The sequence below is a fragment of the Vidua chalybeata genome, chromosome 7 (assembly GCF_026979565.1).
Source record: "Vidua chalybeata isolate OUT-0048 chromosome 7, bVidCha1 merged haplotype, whole genome shotgun sequence".
Taxonomy (NCBI): Eukaryota; Metazoa; Chordata; class Aves; order Passeriformes; family Viduidae; genus Vidua; species Vidua chalybeata.
The window spans coordinates 32,426,307-32,444,602 of NC_071536.1; the positions used below are offsets into that span (position 1 = coordinate 32,426,307).

Sequence of the window (18,296 nt, forward strand, 5' to 3'; positions counted from 1 at the left end):
CATATAGAAACTGTTCCCTCTGAGGGTGGCTGGCTCGAGCAGTGTCACAGGAGACGGATGAGCAGTTATTTTCTCTGTTATTGTCACATACCACACAGAGTCTCCTTGATGCCAGCTGGCTTTATCACCATTTCTGAGAATCATTTTTTCCTGGACTTTATCAAGTATCACAAGTATTTCTGTTATTTTCTTGCATTTACCTGCAATGCTTTGAAGCACCTGTGGTAACTGAAAACTCACTGCAATTGGTTTAAATTAATCTGATAAGAAGAGTATGATTAACTTGTTTAACCACATCTCCTTTTCAGGTGTCTGTACTCAGAAACATCCTCAGAACATTCAGAGTTCCAGAAGGAAGTGTGAAACTTCATTAACTGAGTGTTTAACCTTCCTTTGTGCACAAGCAGCACATCTGTGCTCCTGTTTACACTCAGCATTCTAACAGAACTATTTAATGTTTCAGCTGGGTGCTGGTTTGAGTGTCCTGCATGCTTTCAGTGGTTTAGGACTTTGGTGTGGCAAAGGTTATATCAGGAGTTCAGCCACCAGCATGTCCCTTCTCAGTTTTCTGCAGCAGTGGGCTACAAACAGGCTGCATGGCCCTGGGGAGCAGCACTTCTGTAGTTCGCAAGTGTCATTCTCAAAATTAGCAATGAGACTGAGTAGGAATGAAGCCCTCAGGGAGGTGCAAAAGGGTAAAAGGGCAAAAGTATCAAGAAAACTAACAAATTCATGAAATGTCTAATATTGCTAGGTTCAGGCCCTGGCTCTGTGATTCTGAGGCTGAAAATGCCTGACAAACATTGTTAATCAGTGAGGAGATACCAGCTCACAGCTCCCTTCATGGAACTGGTGTGACAGAAGAAACATAATGGGAAAAGCAAAAGTATAAGAACACATTAAGGTCTTGTGCAGGGAGACAGGGTCTTGGGGTGGCATTTGATATTTAAAAATCCACCTGTGCTGAGTACAGTGAGCAGTCCTACACTTTCCAGTCCTTCTGGAGTCCTTGCTGAATGCTCCTCTGAAGTAGCTCCTTTGTCACCTTACAGATGAGTGACATCATCCTGTGACAGCAAGGCACAAGCAGCATCAGCAGTGATAGCACCACTTTGCATACAAATACTTATACAAACTTAATTGATCCAAAATACATGAAAACAAAGGATAGCAGCAGGGCAAATTTCATTATGTCATGAGGAATCCTGTATCAAGGCATGTTTTTCCAATACTGTCACTCTCATATGGGTACTGCCAGGTCAGGGAAACCACTGGGGGGTCTCTTCCAACACATATCAGTGGGAGTGGGCTTACTAGAGATCCTTAAGGACCTGGTCAAGTCACAGATGATGGGAAATGCAGTTTTAACATCACACCTATGAAAAAAACCAGTGTCCACTGTACATCCCTCACTGATCAGTCTAATTGTACATCTACTCTTATTTGTAGTCTATTGTTATGTACTAGAAATGGGCATTTCTAGCTACTCACCTACTTACCATGGCCTTATTTCAAACTCTACAGTGGTCTGTCCTATTCTTTATTCATCTGTGATAAATAGAAGCAACAATACTGATTCTCTGTTGTGAAAACAGACCTGGAATGCATCAAATAAAGAGAAAATGGCTATAGCCAGAGAATCCAGTTTAATAGGCTGCTATACAGGAAGACTTTGTTCTATGATACATTCTGGAAATAGTTTTCAAATGTTACTTACAGATACTGTATAAAATAGATACCAGTTTTATTGATTATACATCAAGATTCTTTGATGATTTAACCTGCTATTAAGTAATATATAAGATGTGTGGTGGAAAGTGAGCAACACTTTACAGGACAATCTAAATCTAATAAATAGATCTGTATCTCACCACGAGATTGAGCCACTGCTGTGCCGTTGTCAAACTACAGAGCAACCACAACGTCACACACGCTGGTACAGCTGCACATGGCAAAATAGGAGATGAAAATCCCATTCCTTGAGCAGCTCCTCTTCCCTGCATGACTATTTTGGTTTTGGTCTGTACAGTAATACTGTGTGTGCTTGTTTGGTCCATGCAAAGCTATGAACAGTGTCTCATTAAGAAAAAATAGAATTTAAATTGAAGAGGTATCGTTTCAGTTAATTTGGGGTTAAAATGCACTGTCTCTCTGATCACAGAAAGGGCAGTACCTGCTCTTTTGGGGTGTCTATTTCAACAAGAGGGTGGAAGTAGCTACTTAAGTGTTTTAAGCAACACAGCTCTTGGTGTCCAGACTCTATGTAAGATACTCTTAGTCAAAGAGGTTAGCAAGGATTGTACTCCTGTTACAGCATGTGTTTGGGAAAATACAGGCTGGGGGAAAAAAAAATCCAAAACTCAAATCTGAAACTGGCACTTCTTTACCCACAGGCTTACCACACCATTGAGAACACTTTCACTCTGGAATATACAACATGGCAGCTGGTTCAAGCTGCAAACTGCATGTTTTCTATTGTCACAGAAATCAATAGCATACTGGAAATAAGTAAGAAAAGAAAAAACCAAAACGCTGCTGTTTGGCTGAATCGCAAGCAGTGTGCACAATATGCCAGATTTACAGAGAGATTTCCCATTCAAACAAACTTCAACAGAAACAGACCACGGGGAAACAAACTGCATATTCAGGAAAATACCACTGGCACCACTTGCCAAGACGTAGGACGCTGTGGTTTTACAGTCCTTGCAGGGAGAGGGCAGCACCCTCACTCGAACATCTCGTAGTGGCGCGTTTGCCTCACCCTGGGCACCATATCGATGAGCAGCCTGCAGGGAGAGCACAAGGGATCATGCACAGGACAGCCCCAGAACTGAATATTTAAATGCTCATGAATAAAAAAGAGCTCAGGTGGCGTAACAGCCTTTACAGTTTTCCAGAACAGTTAATTTTACAGTGGAAATTGTGATTATACTGACCTATTTAAGAGTGGTACTTCCCATTAAAATGTTAATTGAATTTTCCAAGTTGAAAAAAAAAAAAAAAGCCAAACCCACACAGCTTCCAGCTGAGAACTGACTGCAGCCTGGCCAAGGGCTGCTTCTCAATTGGCATAATTCCAACCAAGATGCTCCATCTCCAGCTTTTTCTTATGGCATATAAGCCATAAGGGATAAAGACCAAAATTTGGTTTAGGTTCCATGCAGTCAAGGGAAATTATGGCAGCAATGAAGTGCATGGCAGATCTCCATTTGATTTTTTTTATTTTGTTTCTGGTGTAAATCAAGAAAGCATCTTAAAATTCAAGAGAAACAGCATCTGAAACATGAGCAGGAACCTTCAGTTCAGAAGTTGCCAAAGGTGGGGCTGGGATGGAAATCAATAGCAAGATCCCTCTTTAAAACCTGGGCACCTTTCCTTTAATCCAAAGGCAGTGCTCAGAAATGTGCCATAAATGCAAGGAGGACTGGTTTTATCCATCATTTCTGGTTATTTTTCAGATATTTTATTTCAAGTATACAAAAATCTACAACTATTCCAATTTCTTTTTAAGCCCTGGTTGCTTTCCAGCTGATGTGGAGGACACAGCCCTTTATAACCCTTTCCACACACTCTGCTCCAGCATTGGCTGCTGGTCTAATAAATTCCAGGGACTGATTTCACTGCAATTACCTAAACTCTTACAGGCTGTGACCTCCTACCTCTCAGGGCCAGCCCAGCTGCTGGACACAGGGCCCAGCTGCTCCCAGGAGATACTCACTTGATTCCATAGGCAGATATTGTAAGTCCAATTAACACTCCTATACTGCCATCCAGGTACCAGACAGAAGAATTGTGTTTAAACACTTCTGCACTAAGAAGGATGGAAAATCCCATTATTCCACCTACAAGAGAGTTGAAACCTAGAAGGGGAAAAAGAAATAATTAAAGGATGAACGCCAGGAACTCATGGAAAGGAAAATGGTTTTGCACAGTGACCTGTCAAAGGCCCTCTCTTGGGAGTTTTTATCCCATTCCATACATTTATTTACATACTTGGCACTATTGCTTAGAGCTGTAGACATTGCTGATGACATATAGGATAATCCTAGTAATATTTTCTATTTATGCTTTAGATATACCACAGTAGCTTCTTATCTACTATTTACAATTGTAATGAACATCCTTTTAGATTCCTTTTTTTTTTTAACCCATCTTTTTTTTCTGCAGTGGAAAAATTAATGCCCTTTTCCATTCAACTCCTGTTTGATTAATTATTGATTTGGGGTTTTATAAGTCATTCCCTGTGTTCTGTTTTTTAACTCCAAATTCCCTTTTTCTGATTTTTTCCACAATAACCCAAAAGTTACCCCTGTTGTTCTACACAAAAAAAAAAAAAAAAAAAAAAGTCACTGAGAATGCATTAATTTGGTAGATCCATACACTGTTTAACCTAGATAACAAATGAAATATCAAACTTGAAATATTCTTTATTGCTTGGTGAGTCAGCTCTAGCCAGCTGCTGTTTACAGGACTTAGCCAGGTTTTTGCAGTTCCCCTTTTCCTGAGCCTGTCCTTTGACCCACACCTCTCACATCCAGTCTTTGTCTATTTACTCATTTATACTGCTAACTCATGTTGAAATTGTGTCTACAGACATAACAAATATAAAATAAAAATTAATAATTAGAATTTTAAACCAGTGTTACTTCCCCTGCTCCAGCTTAATTCAGAATCCATCAGCACAATGGATTCATGCAAAAGAATAAAACATTTTCATGCCATTATTGGCTGATGGTTCCAAATAATTTAAAAGCTACTTGCAAAGGAAATTGTTTTCCCTTCCTGACTCTCATTCAGGCAAACCTTTCCTTGCTGATGTGGCAGGAAATCATGTAATGGCTGCAGGTATTAGTCCAGACACTGTTCTGAGTGTAAGGCCAGCACAGGAAAAAGCAGGTGGCTAAATCTGGATAGGAAACAGGTACCTAAAACCTACAGGAAAGTTGGCTGACATCACTGACTGTCACAGAGTTGCCCTCTGGGATGTCACGAAATTCAAGGCAGGAAATGGCTATTTTTATTACCCAAAAGGCCAAGAGCTTTTGCTATAAACAAATTGTACAAATGACATTTTGCCTCATTAGGATTCATACATCTAGGATTTAAAGAGATACTGCTGTTAAGCCCTACTCTAAAACAAAATCATTCAAAAAAAAAAAAAATTAATGGAGGTTGACATGCATAAAAGAGAACTTGCTGTTCTGAAAATAAACCTATTTTTTAGGAAGAAAAATTCATGACCCTTTCATTCAAAACAGTTTGTTGGTGTGGAGCCAGGGATCACAGGAGGTAAATTAGCAGGAAACAGAAAACACTAAAAAAAGATATGCAAGGGACTGCTAAATCTCTCTCAGCTGCTGAATCACATTGTCTCTTCCTGATCGTTAATAAATCAAGTACATATGTAAATATATCCTGTGAAAGCAGATATTTAACTACACATGTTAAGATCAGCCTCCTACATTTTCTAAAGTAGTTCTAAAGGGGAGAAGAGAGATAAAAACCAGGCTGAGGTAATTGTATACTTTTTTCCCTAATTTTTTTAATCAAAGATAGAGCATTCTCCAGCTCAGAAGCAGTATCATTAGCATGAGGATGTAATTATGGGGAAAGAGATTTCTCTGTCATACAGGAGAACAATTCAGAGCTGGAGTTATTTAGGAATTTTCAGTTAATATTTTGGCTGAATAAACTGCTCTGTTTCAAAACTAAGCTACATTTTTTTATAGGGAGGGTTCCTCATTTGCCTGCCTAAGCACAGCTCTCAAATGGCCAACGTGTCCCACTTCCACCCTGGCAGTGAAGGAAGTCAGACTCACTGGGCTGCAGTTCCCAGCATCCTTTCCAGAATCCTTTTTGCAGGTTGGAGATATTTTTGTTTTAAAAAGTCTAAAGTGGCAGAGCCCATTGGAAAGAATAAGATCTCTGAGCTGGAAGTCTGTTGGGAGAGAATCCCAAGTGCAGGGAGTCAATAGCTTAGTTGTAACCCCCTCACTGCTATTCTGATGCCTTTTTTGCATCTTTCAGATTTAAAATATAAATACTCATGAAGAATTTATATAAGTGGGATGATAGAGATACTCATAATACGTGCTATCACACATCATCCAGAAAAAATGTTATGTTTAATTTGCTTAAAATAAAGTAAAATTTATGTATCTCTAGAGTAAGCTGAGAATTGAATTTCCTTAAAGTGAAATCTGTAGCAAAGAGTAAAATAATTTAGGTACCATAACCCATGAATCATGAACACCCTACAGTGTCTGTTTACTGAGTATTTCAAACTGCCCTGGCAGATAAAACTGAGAGAGATTTGTAGGGGGCTGTGAAACTTCTGCAATCACTGTGGCCTTACCTATTTGAAGGGCAGATCCCTGGGATTCCTGAGGATTCAGGAGCTTGAGCCCTGTCAGTAAGAGGAATATCTGGACCTACTCTTAAAGCATGATTTCAAACCTCCCTTTAAACCAGAAGCAGTCAGGTGCCGGGCGGATGCAGTGGTGGCAGTGAGGTGCTCCAAGGATGCAGTGGAGGAGATCCACCCTGCCAAGCCCCAGCAGGGCCAGAGGAGTGCAGGGCAGGGAAGGGCTCTGTCTCACACCTGCCCTGCCCCAGCAGCTGTGCTGAGTGGCAGGGAAAGCACTGTGGTGACAAATGACACCAAAGGGATGCCCACCAGCACTGTGGGTGCTGGTGATGATCCCTGCTCAAGGCAGACAGTGTTTCTGCAGCAGACTTTGCTTCATTTGAGCTTTCAGGATTTTACCAGGCACAGGCAGTGAGGATGGAGGTGACTTAACCAAAGCTCTGTAAATTGGTGTCACATCCCCCTGCTGCAGCCTAACCTCTGTCTAATACACCTCTAATCCATTATCTGCTCTACCTCCAACTCTATTATTGCTTACTATCCACACATTCACTGTTTGCCTTCCACCAGGCATTCCATTTCAGCTGAGCTATCTGTGCTAGAGACCAGTGGTACCACAGACTGTTCTAAGGCTTGGGTTTGGGTTTTCTCCCATTTCTCAGTGACTGCCTTACTTCACTGCTCTTTCACAGCTGTCATCAAGCAGGGGTCCCTGGGAGAGTCTATAAAAGCAGCAGGATCAGTGTCACACTCACCGTCGGTTATCAGTGCTCTGCTTGTAAGGACCTTTCCCAGCATAAATTTGATTACTGCCAAGACTGTGCAAAGGATTCCACTTAGAACAGAGACACTATACAGAAAATCATCCTGGAAGAAAAAAAAAAAAAAAAGAGATGTCAGACATTAGTATGTCTTCTGGTCATGTCTCACCTATTAAATGAAAAATAGTACTAATTACTGTGCAATTATTTGTGCTACTGAGAAACACAACCTGAGATCAAGATTTCCTACCTTATGACTTCCACAACAGCTGGTGCTTATTTTGCTTGTATTGTCACCTGCAATTGCTTTTGCAGCCACAATTAATGACAGTTCCAATCAACAAATTGTGAATTGACCCAGCCTCCTCAGAGTCAGGAGATTATATTTACCTGTGGGGCTGAGTGCAGACTGCCAGGCCATCCAATGCCTAATGCCAGCAGTAATGAAGTCCCCATAGGCAGGAGCAGGAGGAAGGCTTGAAAATAGAATCCCACTTACCAGACCAATATTGATTCTTGGTGTAAGAAATAACCATTTTATGTTGTTTCTGATTCTGGGCTTGGTTTGATTTTGTTTCATTTCATCTTTCAAAAGTCTGGTTCAAACTACATCCATAAAACTTCTGATGCTGATGAGCAAAGTAAGGTTTAGCTCTTTCATAGAAAACAAATTTTTTCATGGACTTCCATTTCACAGAAGCATTCCCATTGCTTAATTTGCATGTGAAACATGGGCTCCCCAGGCTCCCTCAGGAGAGGGCTGTGTGTCAGTGCAGGGCAAAGAAAGGTAAGTTATTACTGTTTAACACCATTCTCTAAAGGCCATCAGGAGCCCCCCAGCCCTTCCTGCTGACAGGTTTGTGTTTGGTTGGGCTGGGAGGACACTGCTGGGTGCTGACATGCTGCAATAAGGTGCCTAAAGGCTTTCTTCCCCCTGAGGTACCTCAGCCCATGGGCTGCAGAAAAATCCACAGCTCTCAGCCTGCCTGCCACCTAACCACAGAGCTTTGAGTTAGATTCATTTATTACTCTTGATAGAAGCTTTAATTCAAGCTGTTGCAACACCAGTGCAAGTAAAGGAAATAGCAAGAATTCTTTTTTAAATTGTATCTGCAGGTCTAAGTGGGCCAGTGCCACTGAGACCCTGTTCCTGATGAAAACACTCTGGTAAAAGTCCCCATTGGTACCAAACATTGTCAGGATGATTCACCAGCAGCTCCATCCATTTTCATTATTTTAGCAGCAATTTGAAACCCAAAGAAATCAAAAAATGGGTTTGAAAGCTGCTTAGAAAGATACTGAGAATTAGATTGCTGGTATAATGTACTCATATTCTTAAATAAATCATTCAATATTTTTTATACAATTTTGTATGTCGTATGATTTTGAAATTCTACTTCACTCACATCATGAGCTCATTCTCTCTAGACCTGGTACAATATTAACAATATTAAGACAAAATGTACTGAGGGAAAGAGTAAAATAGAAAAAATGAGAACACAGAAGTCAAGTACTGGGTAAAGGAAGGATAAAAAGCATTCATAAAGTTATTTTAAGAGAACAACTGAAAAATATCCAGGCAATTTCCAAGTGCTAGAGAAGGACTAAGGAAATAGTGGTAATATTTGGTTGCTGTCAATCTAACAAGGAAATTTGGGAGCTCTCAGAAGGTCTGAAATGACAACAAAGCTTCAAAAGTCTGGACAAGCTTTGCAAAAAACACTCAAAATTTGAGATCCTTGTCAAAACTATGCCTCTAATTTTTATGCATCTTTCTCAAAAATGTGTATTTTCAGTGCCCAAATATTTCATTCTGATAGCCAAACAAGTTCAGGTGAGTTAATCTAATCTCATCTAATATTTTACCTAATATTTTATATACAGCATAAGCGTAAGGCTTCAGAATAATCTAAAGCAGAATGCTGTGCTCCAACATTTCTCTTGTGTCTCACATGGCACAAGGACTACATGAGATCCCTTGTTTCCCCATCACTCCACAGACCCTCCAAAGACTCTCTGATTCCTCCCAGACATCCCTACCTCTTATCTTTGCCTTCCCCCTCAGTGAAGCACAGGCTTTGTCCCCAGCACAGAGCTGGACACTGCAGGCCCAGCAGAGGTGACAGAATAAATCACTTTGCTATGGACAGTTGTGTCACTGCCAGCCTTGGGATGATGAAATGCAGTTTTCCTACACCTGTGAAATCCTTGAGAATGCACTGGAAAACCATTACAAATTGACATAGTTTAGAAAAAAATCTGTGGATCACAATACAAGGTATTTTGAATATTGTTCGAGAGATGTTCAAAATTCCAGTTACTGATTCAGAATCCTGAAAATGCAATGCCTTATTCCCTGTGCTATCATATCATGTTTCACCCTCTTCATGGCACTTTATTCAAAGCTTTTTTTCTTTGGTTTTTTTTTTCCTTGTCATGGTGTGCCACAAATTTTCGAGGTGAATTCAGTGTTTTTCCTGTCACTAATGCCACAGTATGTGGAAATGTATCTTGCTATTTGTTGTGCTATACAGTAATGATCAAAATGAGTCTAGCTACTCTACTGGAATCTAAGAATGACCTAAATGTAATACAGATTTCTGAATGAATTACTGAACAGGTTTTTTTATAGAGGATACATATTCAGGATCCAGAAATTGTTTCTAAGTTTGGCTTTTTTTTTTCCCCACTGAATACACAAGACAATAGTGTCACAGCAAGACTCATTTTCTTCTCAATACTAATCCAATAACCACTGATAAAGCAAAAGACCAAACAAATCGAAGCTCCTTTGTTATCACTGTGGATGCAAGAAGGGGAAGAAATTAAAAAAACCCTGCTCTGAATGCAGACAATTTCGGCTGTGCCAAACAGCTTTTCGGAAGGCGATATTCCCGGTTTTAACTCTGAACAATTCCCAAAATCCCTAAATAACACCCAAAATCTCTAAAGAACTCCCAAAATCTCTAAAGGCTACCCAAAAGCAGCAGCTCCTGTGCGCGCAGCTCCTCGCAGGAGCCACCGGGAGGCGGCAGATGCCGCACGAACCGAGCGCGGCTGTGAGCACCAAGAGGAAGGAAAAAAAAAAACCTTTCAAACTCTCTTTTTTTCAGTACTTCTCTGTTCTTTCTGGGTGTCCGGGCGCCCCAGAACTGGAAGAAGAAGAGTGAGGCTATTTGCTGGTGCCAAGAAGGTTTTGTGGGCGCACCAGAGCAGCCCAAAGTGGCGATGCCCAGCAGCACGGACAGCCGGGCTGTTCCCTGAGCACGTGAAGGTGAAAGAGAAGAGAAACACCTCCCAGCGTTGTCCTGGCACTATTTTGCTGCCAAGCAACTGGAAGTGGTTTGGGACAGCAGGATTCAATGAATTAGCCGAGGGAGGGCTGCTGTGGGCCAAGTCCTGCGCTGGAGCAGAGGTGGGGGACACGCGAGTGACAAACGCGCTGCGCTGCAGCGCCGCGGGCACCAGAGAGTTAAACGCGTCACCCCGCGGCTGTGAGATGATTCCCATCAAACGAAGTCATCCTTTGGAGAGATGAAGGGAAGAAAAGCCGTAATGGAGATCTAAATTAATAAAATAAGCCGGGCCATCTGGCACCATCTCCCTCCGGATCTTCCCGCAGCCCTGCCCTCTCGGTAGCCCTTGCCTTCCCATCTGACAGTCATTAGGAGCACGGAGCACATCCAGCCAGGCTCACCCGACGTGTCCTTGGTGTTATTTTAATTAAAGCAGCAGCAAATTGTGACAGATGATAAAAATGTAAATTCTGATCATTTCCATACGATAAAGGCTTCCCAGTGTGGTAAATAAAGTGCCTTCCTTTTCCATTTCTTTTCATCATATTCCCTCACTGCTACTACACTGTACATGAAACCTTAATTAAAGGACACCTATATCTGATTAGATGGCTTCATATATGGACCAGCACTGTACATAAAGCAAGGTGCCCATCCTGGCTTGCCTTCTCATTACACAGCACTTTAATAGCTACAATGTCCCTACTTAAGATTTATTTTATGCTAGGTTTTATACTGTGTTTTTATGTTTTCTTTCCCAGAAGAAAGCTTTCCTAGGAATAAAATCTTTTCCTCTTTTACTATTCCTAAGAAAGGAATAATAGAAGTCAGCAGGCAGCTTTCCTCCACTTTATCCAAATGCATTGTCCCCAGCTGTGCAGTTGAGAAGAGTGGGTTGCAAAACTGTCACAACAGTTCTGTCCCTGCTTTCAAGGATTTCACCAAAAGCAGCAGTACTCTTATGGCTTAAGAAAAAGTTTGTTGGTTTTTATGTTGCAACTTGGATCTCTTCCTGAATCTATTGAAGAATGTAAAAAAATAAAAAATAAAAACCCTAAAAACCTCAATGGATTCTTCAGCGCTTGGCTTACTAGGTAGAATTATTTTAACCCAATTCCCAGCCTAATAACTAAGTTGCAGCTAATTTGTGTTCCTAATCTTTCCCTAGAATGCATATTGCTAATTCTGACCCTAAAACTTTGCCCTGATTTCATGTACTATTTCTACCAGCTCCTCTCTCCCTGCTCTCCTTTAGTTACAGTCCTTCCGCTTCTGAGATGTAAAAATGTTCTCATTTCACCTGCACTCTACAGCGTGGAGTCAAAAGATTCACTGATATGGGAGGAAGCTCCATCCTTTCCTGGTCACTCATCCTACTGCAATCCCAGAACAAGTTGCTTCTCCCACCCCAACAGCTGCAGACCTCCTTCCACTCTTCTGCTCTCTCTGAACCAGCCAAAAGTTCCTCCACACTCCTTCAGGAGCTGGGAATTACTGGTACTGCCTTTTTCATGCCATTTTTTCCCTTTCCAGTGAAACTGGTGTCTCACAGTGTTTTGCCTCTCCTCTGCTGAGCCTGGCTCCTCTTGGCTGAGGAGGTAGGGATGTGTTTCTGGAATGCTACAGATGGTGTTGGCAGGAGCAAAGTCATGGCTGGCCCAAACTGAGCTGAGTTTGTGTTGTTAAATATTAATTTTGCCCATCTCTGCAACTCACCATCTGTCTCCTGGAACCCAGCAATGACCCTTCTTCAGTCCAGGTGCTTGGTGACCATCCTCCCCAGCACCTGCCAGGGTCTGCTCCTACCCTGCTTCCCATCCCTACCTTCACACTTCCCACAGCCTTTCCTCCTCCAGCTCCCCCAGCAGCTGCCAAGTCATCTGGGCACACTGGGATCACCAAAAGCCCCTCTGCAGAGCATGCTACTCAGTCAAAAAGGACTCCCTCTTCTTCCCCTGAAGAATTATGTTACTATATAGAGAGCAACAGAGATGTTTCTAATACAAACACTTAAAAAAAGAAAAAAAGAAAAGTCCAAATCTCTATCACACTTTCTCCCAAGTAATAAATAGTTTATATAATCAGTCTAAAGGGAGCTCCTGGGAAGCCAGAGGGTCTCTCTCACTAGCAAGCTTCAAAAGGGATGAGTTTTAATTGCACTTCACTGTTAGAAAACAAACCAACAGCCCAGTCTCTGACTCAAGCAGGAGACAGTCTCTTCACATGGAGATACAAAGATCTATTATTAGTACCAAAAAAAAAAATCTTATGAATGTTTAAACTTGTCTTTGGTGTGACAAAGCAATCCCACAGCACAGAATGCTTTTTCAAGAAACAGATAACAAAGACAGGGTGTGCTGGATGCCATGGCAAGGCACGGGGGCCTGGGAGCTGAGGGACTGGGAGCTGCAGAGGACTCTCTTAGGTGACCTTAGGACTCCTGCAAAGGGTTTGCTTAACTATTAGATCAGTCATGCTTCCCATTCTCCCAGAATTCATCCACACTGTTTAAACACCAAAGCTATGAAACATAAATTAAAATTGTATTTGTCCACCCTCAGAGGAGCGAGACTGATTTTTCCGATGAGCAGGGAGCCAAGATAAGCAATGCACTGCACATCACCCACCAAGTGGGGAGCAGCCACCACCTTTTCTTTCTTATAAAATCTGGAAGAATCTCTTTCTGGTAAAATCTGGAAATGAGGCTTTTCACCTAAGCAAAGAATGATGTGTAGTTGTTCATTTGTCCTAACCCTGGCTTACTCTTCAAGTATCCACAACATTCTCAACAACCTGCAAGAAGCACATGTTTTTTAGGCCAAACTCCAAGCCATAGATAGAAATAACAATTATAAAGCAAGATTCTAATGTATAATTAATGTATATGATACTTTGATTTGAAATGGCAAGCAATAAATTATATATGAGGTTTATAAATGTATAGGGAAACATGTATAAGGACATATGTGTATATAATCCTAAGTGTTATTTGTTATATTGCTACTGGCCTATAATTCAACTGCTGACATTGTTGAATATATGTTTATGATGTATTTATTTTAAACTATTAAACCAATAAATCAATTAGAGCTCACAAAGGTACACTGTGCCACCCCTACCTTCCTTTTTCAGCTGTAATCAATAACATACAATAAAATAACATATGGCCTCATTTTTCAAGAGATTTCATTTATAAAAGCATTGGAGGCACCACACGAGATGGGTGCACATCCTTCATACCCAAACTGATTACATCTTTCCTTTGTTCTGCAGGAAATGTCACAAATATTGCATGATGCTTGCTTACTCTTGCAAAATAGTGTCCTTTGCCATACTAATGAGGACAAATGCCAAACTGCATTGACATTACATGTGTTATACTATTACCCAGGGAAATGCAAGCAGTAACTGAATAGTAAATGGATATTGATTTACAACCCCAGGTGAAATTATAACAGTCTCAGTGTGGTTGGGTTGGGCTTTTTGAGCCTTCTTCAAGAAACAAGAAAAAGTCTGCAAATTCTTTGTGGCAATGGTCAAAATAAAGCACATCATTCACATCTAAATTATATTTGTACTAGTCATCAGAATATCTAGTACTTGACACGATGAAGGTAAAGGGGCAAATGATAAAGGATTTTTTATCACAGAGCTGGCAAGCACTAACAGCAGCAAATGCAAACGCAAAACAATGCTCAAAACCTACACTCAAGGATTTTCAGATTCCTTTCTCAATATATTAATAAAATGTCAAAAAATCACTAAAATTTACCCAGAAATCCAAGCATGTCATCAACAGTATGCAAAATCACTATTCCTTCTTATTTGTAGTGAAATGTGTGTGTATCAAATCCTCAGGGACAGCATTGGCTGTGGATTGCCCTCTGAAACACCAATAAAGGAATGGTAATTCCTTCCCCTATTGGGAATTATCTTATTATGGCTAACACAGGTTGGAGAACAAATGCTGGAAGTAACAATAAGGGAAATATTCTGAATCTCATAGCCAGGGGAAAGGGAGCTCAGTAAATTATTTCTGAGCCAAGAAGAAATTATGCTATTTTAGGTTCAACACTCATCATTGTAGGAAAAAACCCATCTTAAATTACATGATCTGAGAAATATTCATTTTAAGTTAACCTGAAGGGTAAACAAAAATGAAGACCTTCTCTTCCAAATGTCAATTAGTGATTAGCTTTTTAATTCAGGTGTATTGAACAAGAGCTAAAATTATCAGAAATTTTAATTCTGAACACTCCAGAAAGAAGAGCAGCTGGCCTACTTCATCTAACACTTTCATCAACTGCTGGAACAAAGGAAAAAAAGAAAAAGAGGGAGGGGGAAAAAAAAGTCAAAGATCTGGTTGGTGAAAAATATTTCCTTAGGGATCATGATATGAAACTGAAATAATAACTGCAGCATGTCATGTTGAAGCAGGCCCATACAGAATAAATATTCCCAGCTAAATAAAAAATTTCCAGCTACATAAAAAATAGGACAAGAACACAGAAAAGAACCGGAATTTGCAGCTGTAATGTTCCCACACATCAATGGCACACCTCTCTCTCCTGTATAAAAGTTGGTCTCTTTGGGTTTTGTGATCTTTCCATATTTTTGGGGGTTTGATTGTGGCACTGAAAGATCCTGGGAAGGGCTGGGGGCAGGGTGCGGGCTCTAAACAGCTCCTGTACAGGAATCTTACCCAAAACCTGAAGCATTCTAGAGATACAAGAGTAGGAGAGAAACAGCAAGAATTCCTTCCAAACGTGCTCCAAGGCAAGTGGAAAATGTCACCACATCTCTAAATTCTCAAAATGAGGAAGCTTTAATTAAACATATTTTCGGGCAAGTGAGAATGGAGGTCACAGCTCGACAAAGCGACTGGCACGTACGTGCTGGCAGAAATTGTCTCCACTCCCACACCCAAATTTGCCTCCAGAGGAAAATAAAGCATCTCTACAAATCCAAGGTGAGGTTACATGGGAGACAAATCCCCTCTGGAAGTGACATGAAAACTCTACTCTCCTCATTTACTCCTCTCTCCAAGAATCAGAGACCCACCATATGTTTTTTAATGCTCACAAAAGGTAATGTAAAAATCTTCAGAACTGTGGGAGAAAGAAAGATGCATTCCACTTCTCACTGCACATATTCAATACTGGCATTTTCCAGCCCTCTTGGACAAACAGATCCCTTCAGCTGCAGTATTTCTCCAACATCTACTTTATCATCAACCCTGAAATTCATTACTTCATTAAATAATTCATTTCAAGACATACACCATTCTATGGATCATTGTTGAAGAACACTGCTCTACATCACAAAAACCAAAAGGGATTGTGTTTTGAACACTGAGGATTATTATTATATCTCAGTTGCTTGAAAATGAACTTTTCCACACAGTTAAGAGATGTATAATTCATAAAAATACAGAATTATATAGTAAGTGCATAATTAATTGTCTGGCCAACTCTCCTGACACAGAATATCATTTTTCAGGGCAGGCTTCTTTTTAATTATAATATAAATATAAAGTCCTGTGCAAAGGGAAAACCTTAAGTTTACCTAATAATGACAATTTCTGGATTTGCTGCTAACTGCAGGAAATGAAATCTACAGTTAAAGTTCTCTAAAAATATCAATTCAGTACTAAACAGTAATTTGCAAAAGTGAACATATTGCATAAAACCCTGGTGACCCTTATCCTTTGAATTCCATGGGCTCTCCAGGCTTCCTCATCTACAGATGGAGATAAAATTAAAAAGAAAGGCATGAAGAAAGTAACTGAAAACCAAATTTGGGCCTTTTGGGCCAGCAGGGCCATGGTTGCTGTTGTCTGTAGGAAATACACACGCTACCAAAATCGAAATTCCAGACAAACACTTCTCATTAAACTCTGACAAGTTATTTTAAACTAATTAATCTACCTAGTGATTCATATCCTGCCTTACAGGCTATGCCAAAGTTAACTACAGTCCTTAGTATATCAAGCTAGGGAACCAAAAGGAGAAATACACTATTTTCTGTGTTTCCCAAGGTTTTGAGGCATTCAAAAGAATTACAAAATCACTGCTTGTGCTGAAAGCCTGTGTTGTGACATAACACTACCTACTAGCAATATCTACTACCTAGCAATAGGTAACACAAACAAGAAGCAGAAATGGAAGGCAGAAGCAGTATTATGAAATACAGAAAGTCAGGAGCTCTAATTGTCCTCCCTCCTGTGCCAGTGCAGATCAAGGGTACTGTCATTCACAGGGTTTCAACAAAATTACACTCAGCATGGAAGAAAAGAGAATTCAAATGGGTGACTGGAACATGCCTGACTGAGCTACCCATGAACTCCTGCCCTGTAAATTAAGAACCTCTCTGCAGTCTAGCAAGAATCTGTGGGCATTTAAGCCCCTTACAGAATGGGGAAGTCAAGGTCGAAATGCCATTAATGTGCAGTAAACCTGTCATTCTCTTCCTGGTTCTCTGAATCCTTCTGAGCATAGCCAGACCTGCACCTGAAACCATCATATGAAATGACAACAATACAGAAGACTCCTGTTTCTAAGTGTCCACGTAAGTAGAAGAATATCTGTTCAAAACATTTGGAAAATACTTCAAATGATTTCTTAATCACATGATTTTTATATTTTATCTTATTGCTAGTATTTTCATGAAAGCAATTTTTTCAAGATTCACTTTAAGGACAACAGAATCTCTACATCAAAGAATTCACAAAATCTTTCCAATGATTTTTTTTTCTATGTGCATATTAAGAACTGACAAATACATAACCAGTGTATCTCATATGCAGCAAGAAATACAATGAACTTCCTATAACTGATCCAGAATCATTCAAGAGTTACTGACTCTGCTTTTAGGATTTTAGTCATAGTTCTTTACAATTAGCAAGCAGATACTTAAGTACCCAGTCTGTTTAATTTCTAAAATTAAACTTGTCCATATCATAGTATTTTCTCCAAAACTTGTGTAATTTAAAATGAACTCAAGAGAAATTATTACAAAGTTCCTGAATTTTACCAGAAATAAAGACATAAAAAGAGACTTTATAGCTCTGAGAACAATGCAGTTAGTCATGTTGTTTTACATTATTATTATTATTATTATTATTATTATTATTATTATTATCATCATCATCATCATCATCATTAGGTTAATCTTGAATCCCCACAATGAGCAGTGCATTCCAAACCATCCCGATTCGCAGGCTGACAGTACCAACTTTGTGTTCAGCATCTGAACATTAAGAGCAACATTTTCCTGCTGGGTTTTTGCTACATTATCTCCCTTAAGATTGAAGTCACACAGCTAAAATGTCACAAGATGCTTTAAAAATTACCCACATCTTCAATGACCTTTGCTGCAATAAAAGGCAATAAGGATGTAAACTGTACCAAAAAAAAAAAAAAAAAAAAAAATCACACGACTCTGACTCACATGTTAAACTTCTGTTGAGGCACAGATCCTCTTAATTAAGTGCTGAGCCCTTCACCCCAGTTTTATACCAGTTTGGGACACCAGTGGAGTCACACTACCTCTCATTAGTCTTAATGTTCTGTTCTTGCTCACACCATGAGGATAATTCCCTGGTCTCAGAATAGCAAGTTAATATCAAATCCCAGTAACACAGATATACCACCAGAAAATATTTCAGGTCACTATTTTGATGCAAAACTGGCTACTTCACTGCAATGCAAAAAACTATTAACAGAAGACACTGTTCCTGTTACATATATGATATATATCTATACATTAAAACCAAATTACATGGTAAAGTACTACAGGAATTAGTACCATTAGCAATTAATTCATCAGTGGCCCAAGAAGTAGAAAACATCACCCTGGATAAAGGAGCAGAAG

At 40.0% G+C, this 18,296-nt stretch overlaps 1 protein-coding gene across 1 annotated transcript in view; it reads right to left on the minus strand.

Moving 5' to 3' along the window:
• Positions 1-1,627: 1,627 nt before the first annotated feature.
• Positions 1,628-18,296, minus strand: part of TMEM163 (transmembrane protein 163) — an 87,374-nt gene continuing 70,705 nt past the window's right edge. The window contains exons 6-8 of the mRNA XM_053948246.1: positions 7,123-7,234; positions 3,719-3,860; positions 1,628-2,786 (exon numbers count right to left, since the gene is read on the minus strand). Of these exons, the coding sequence (XP_053804221.1) occupies positions 2,726-2,786; positions 3,719-3,860; positions 7,123-7,234 (315 nt within the window). The 3' untranslated portion in view covers positions 1,628-2,725. The remainder of the gene's footprint in view (positions 2,787-3,718; positions 3,861-7,122; positions 7,235-18,296) is intronic.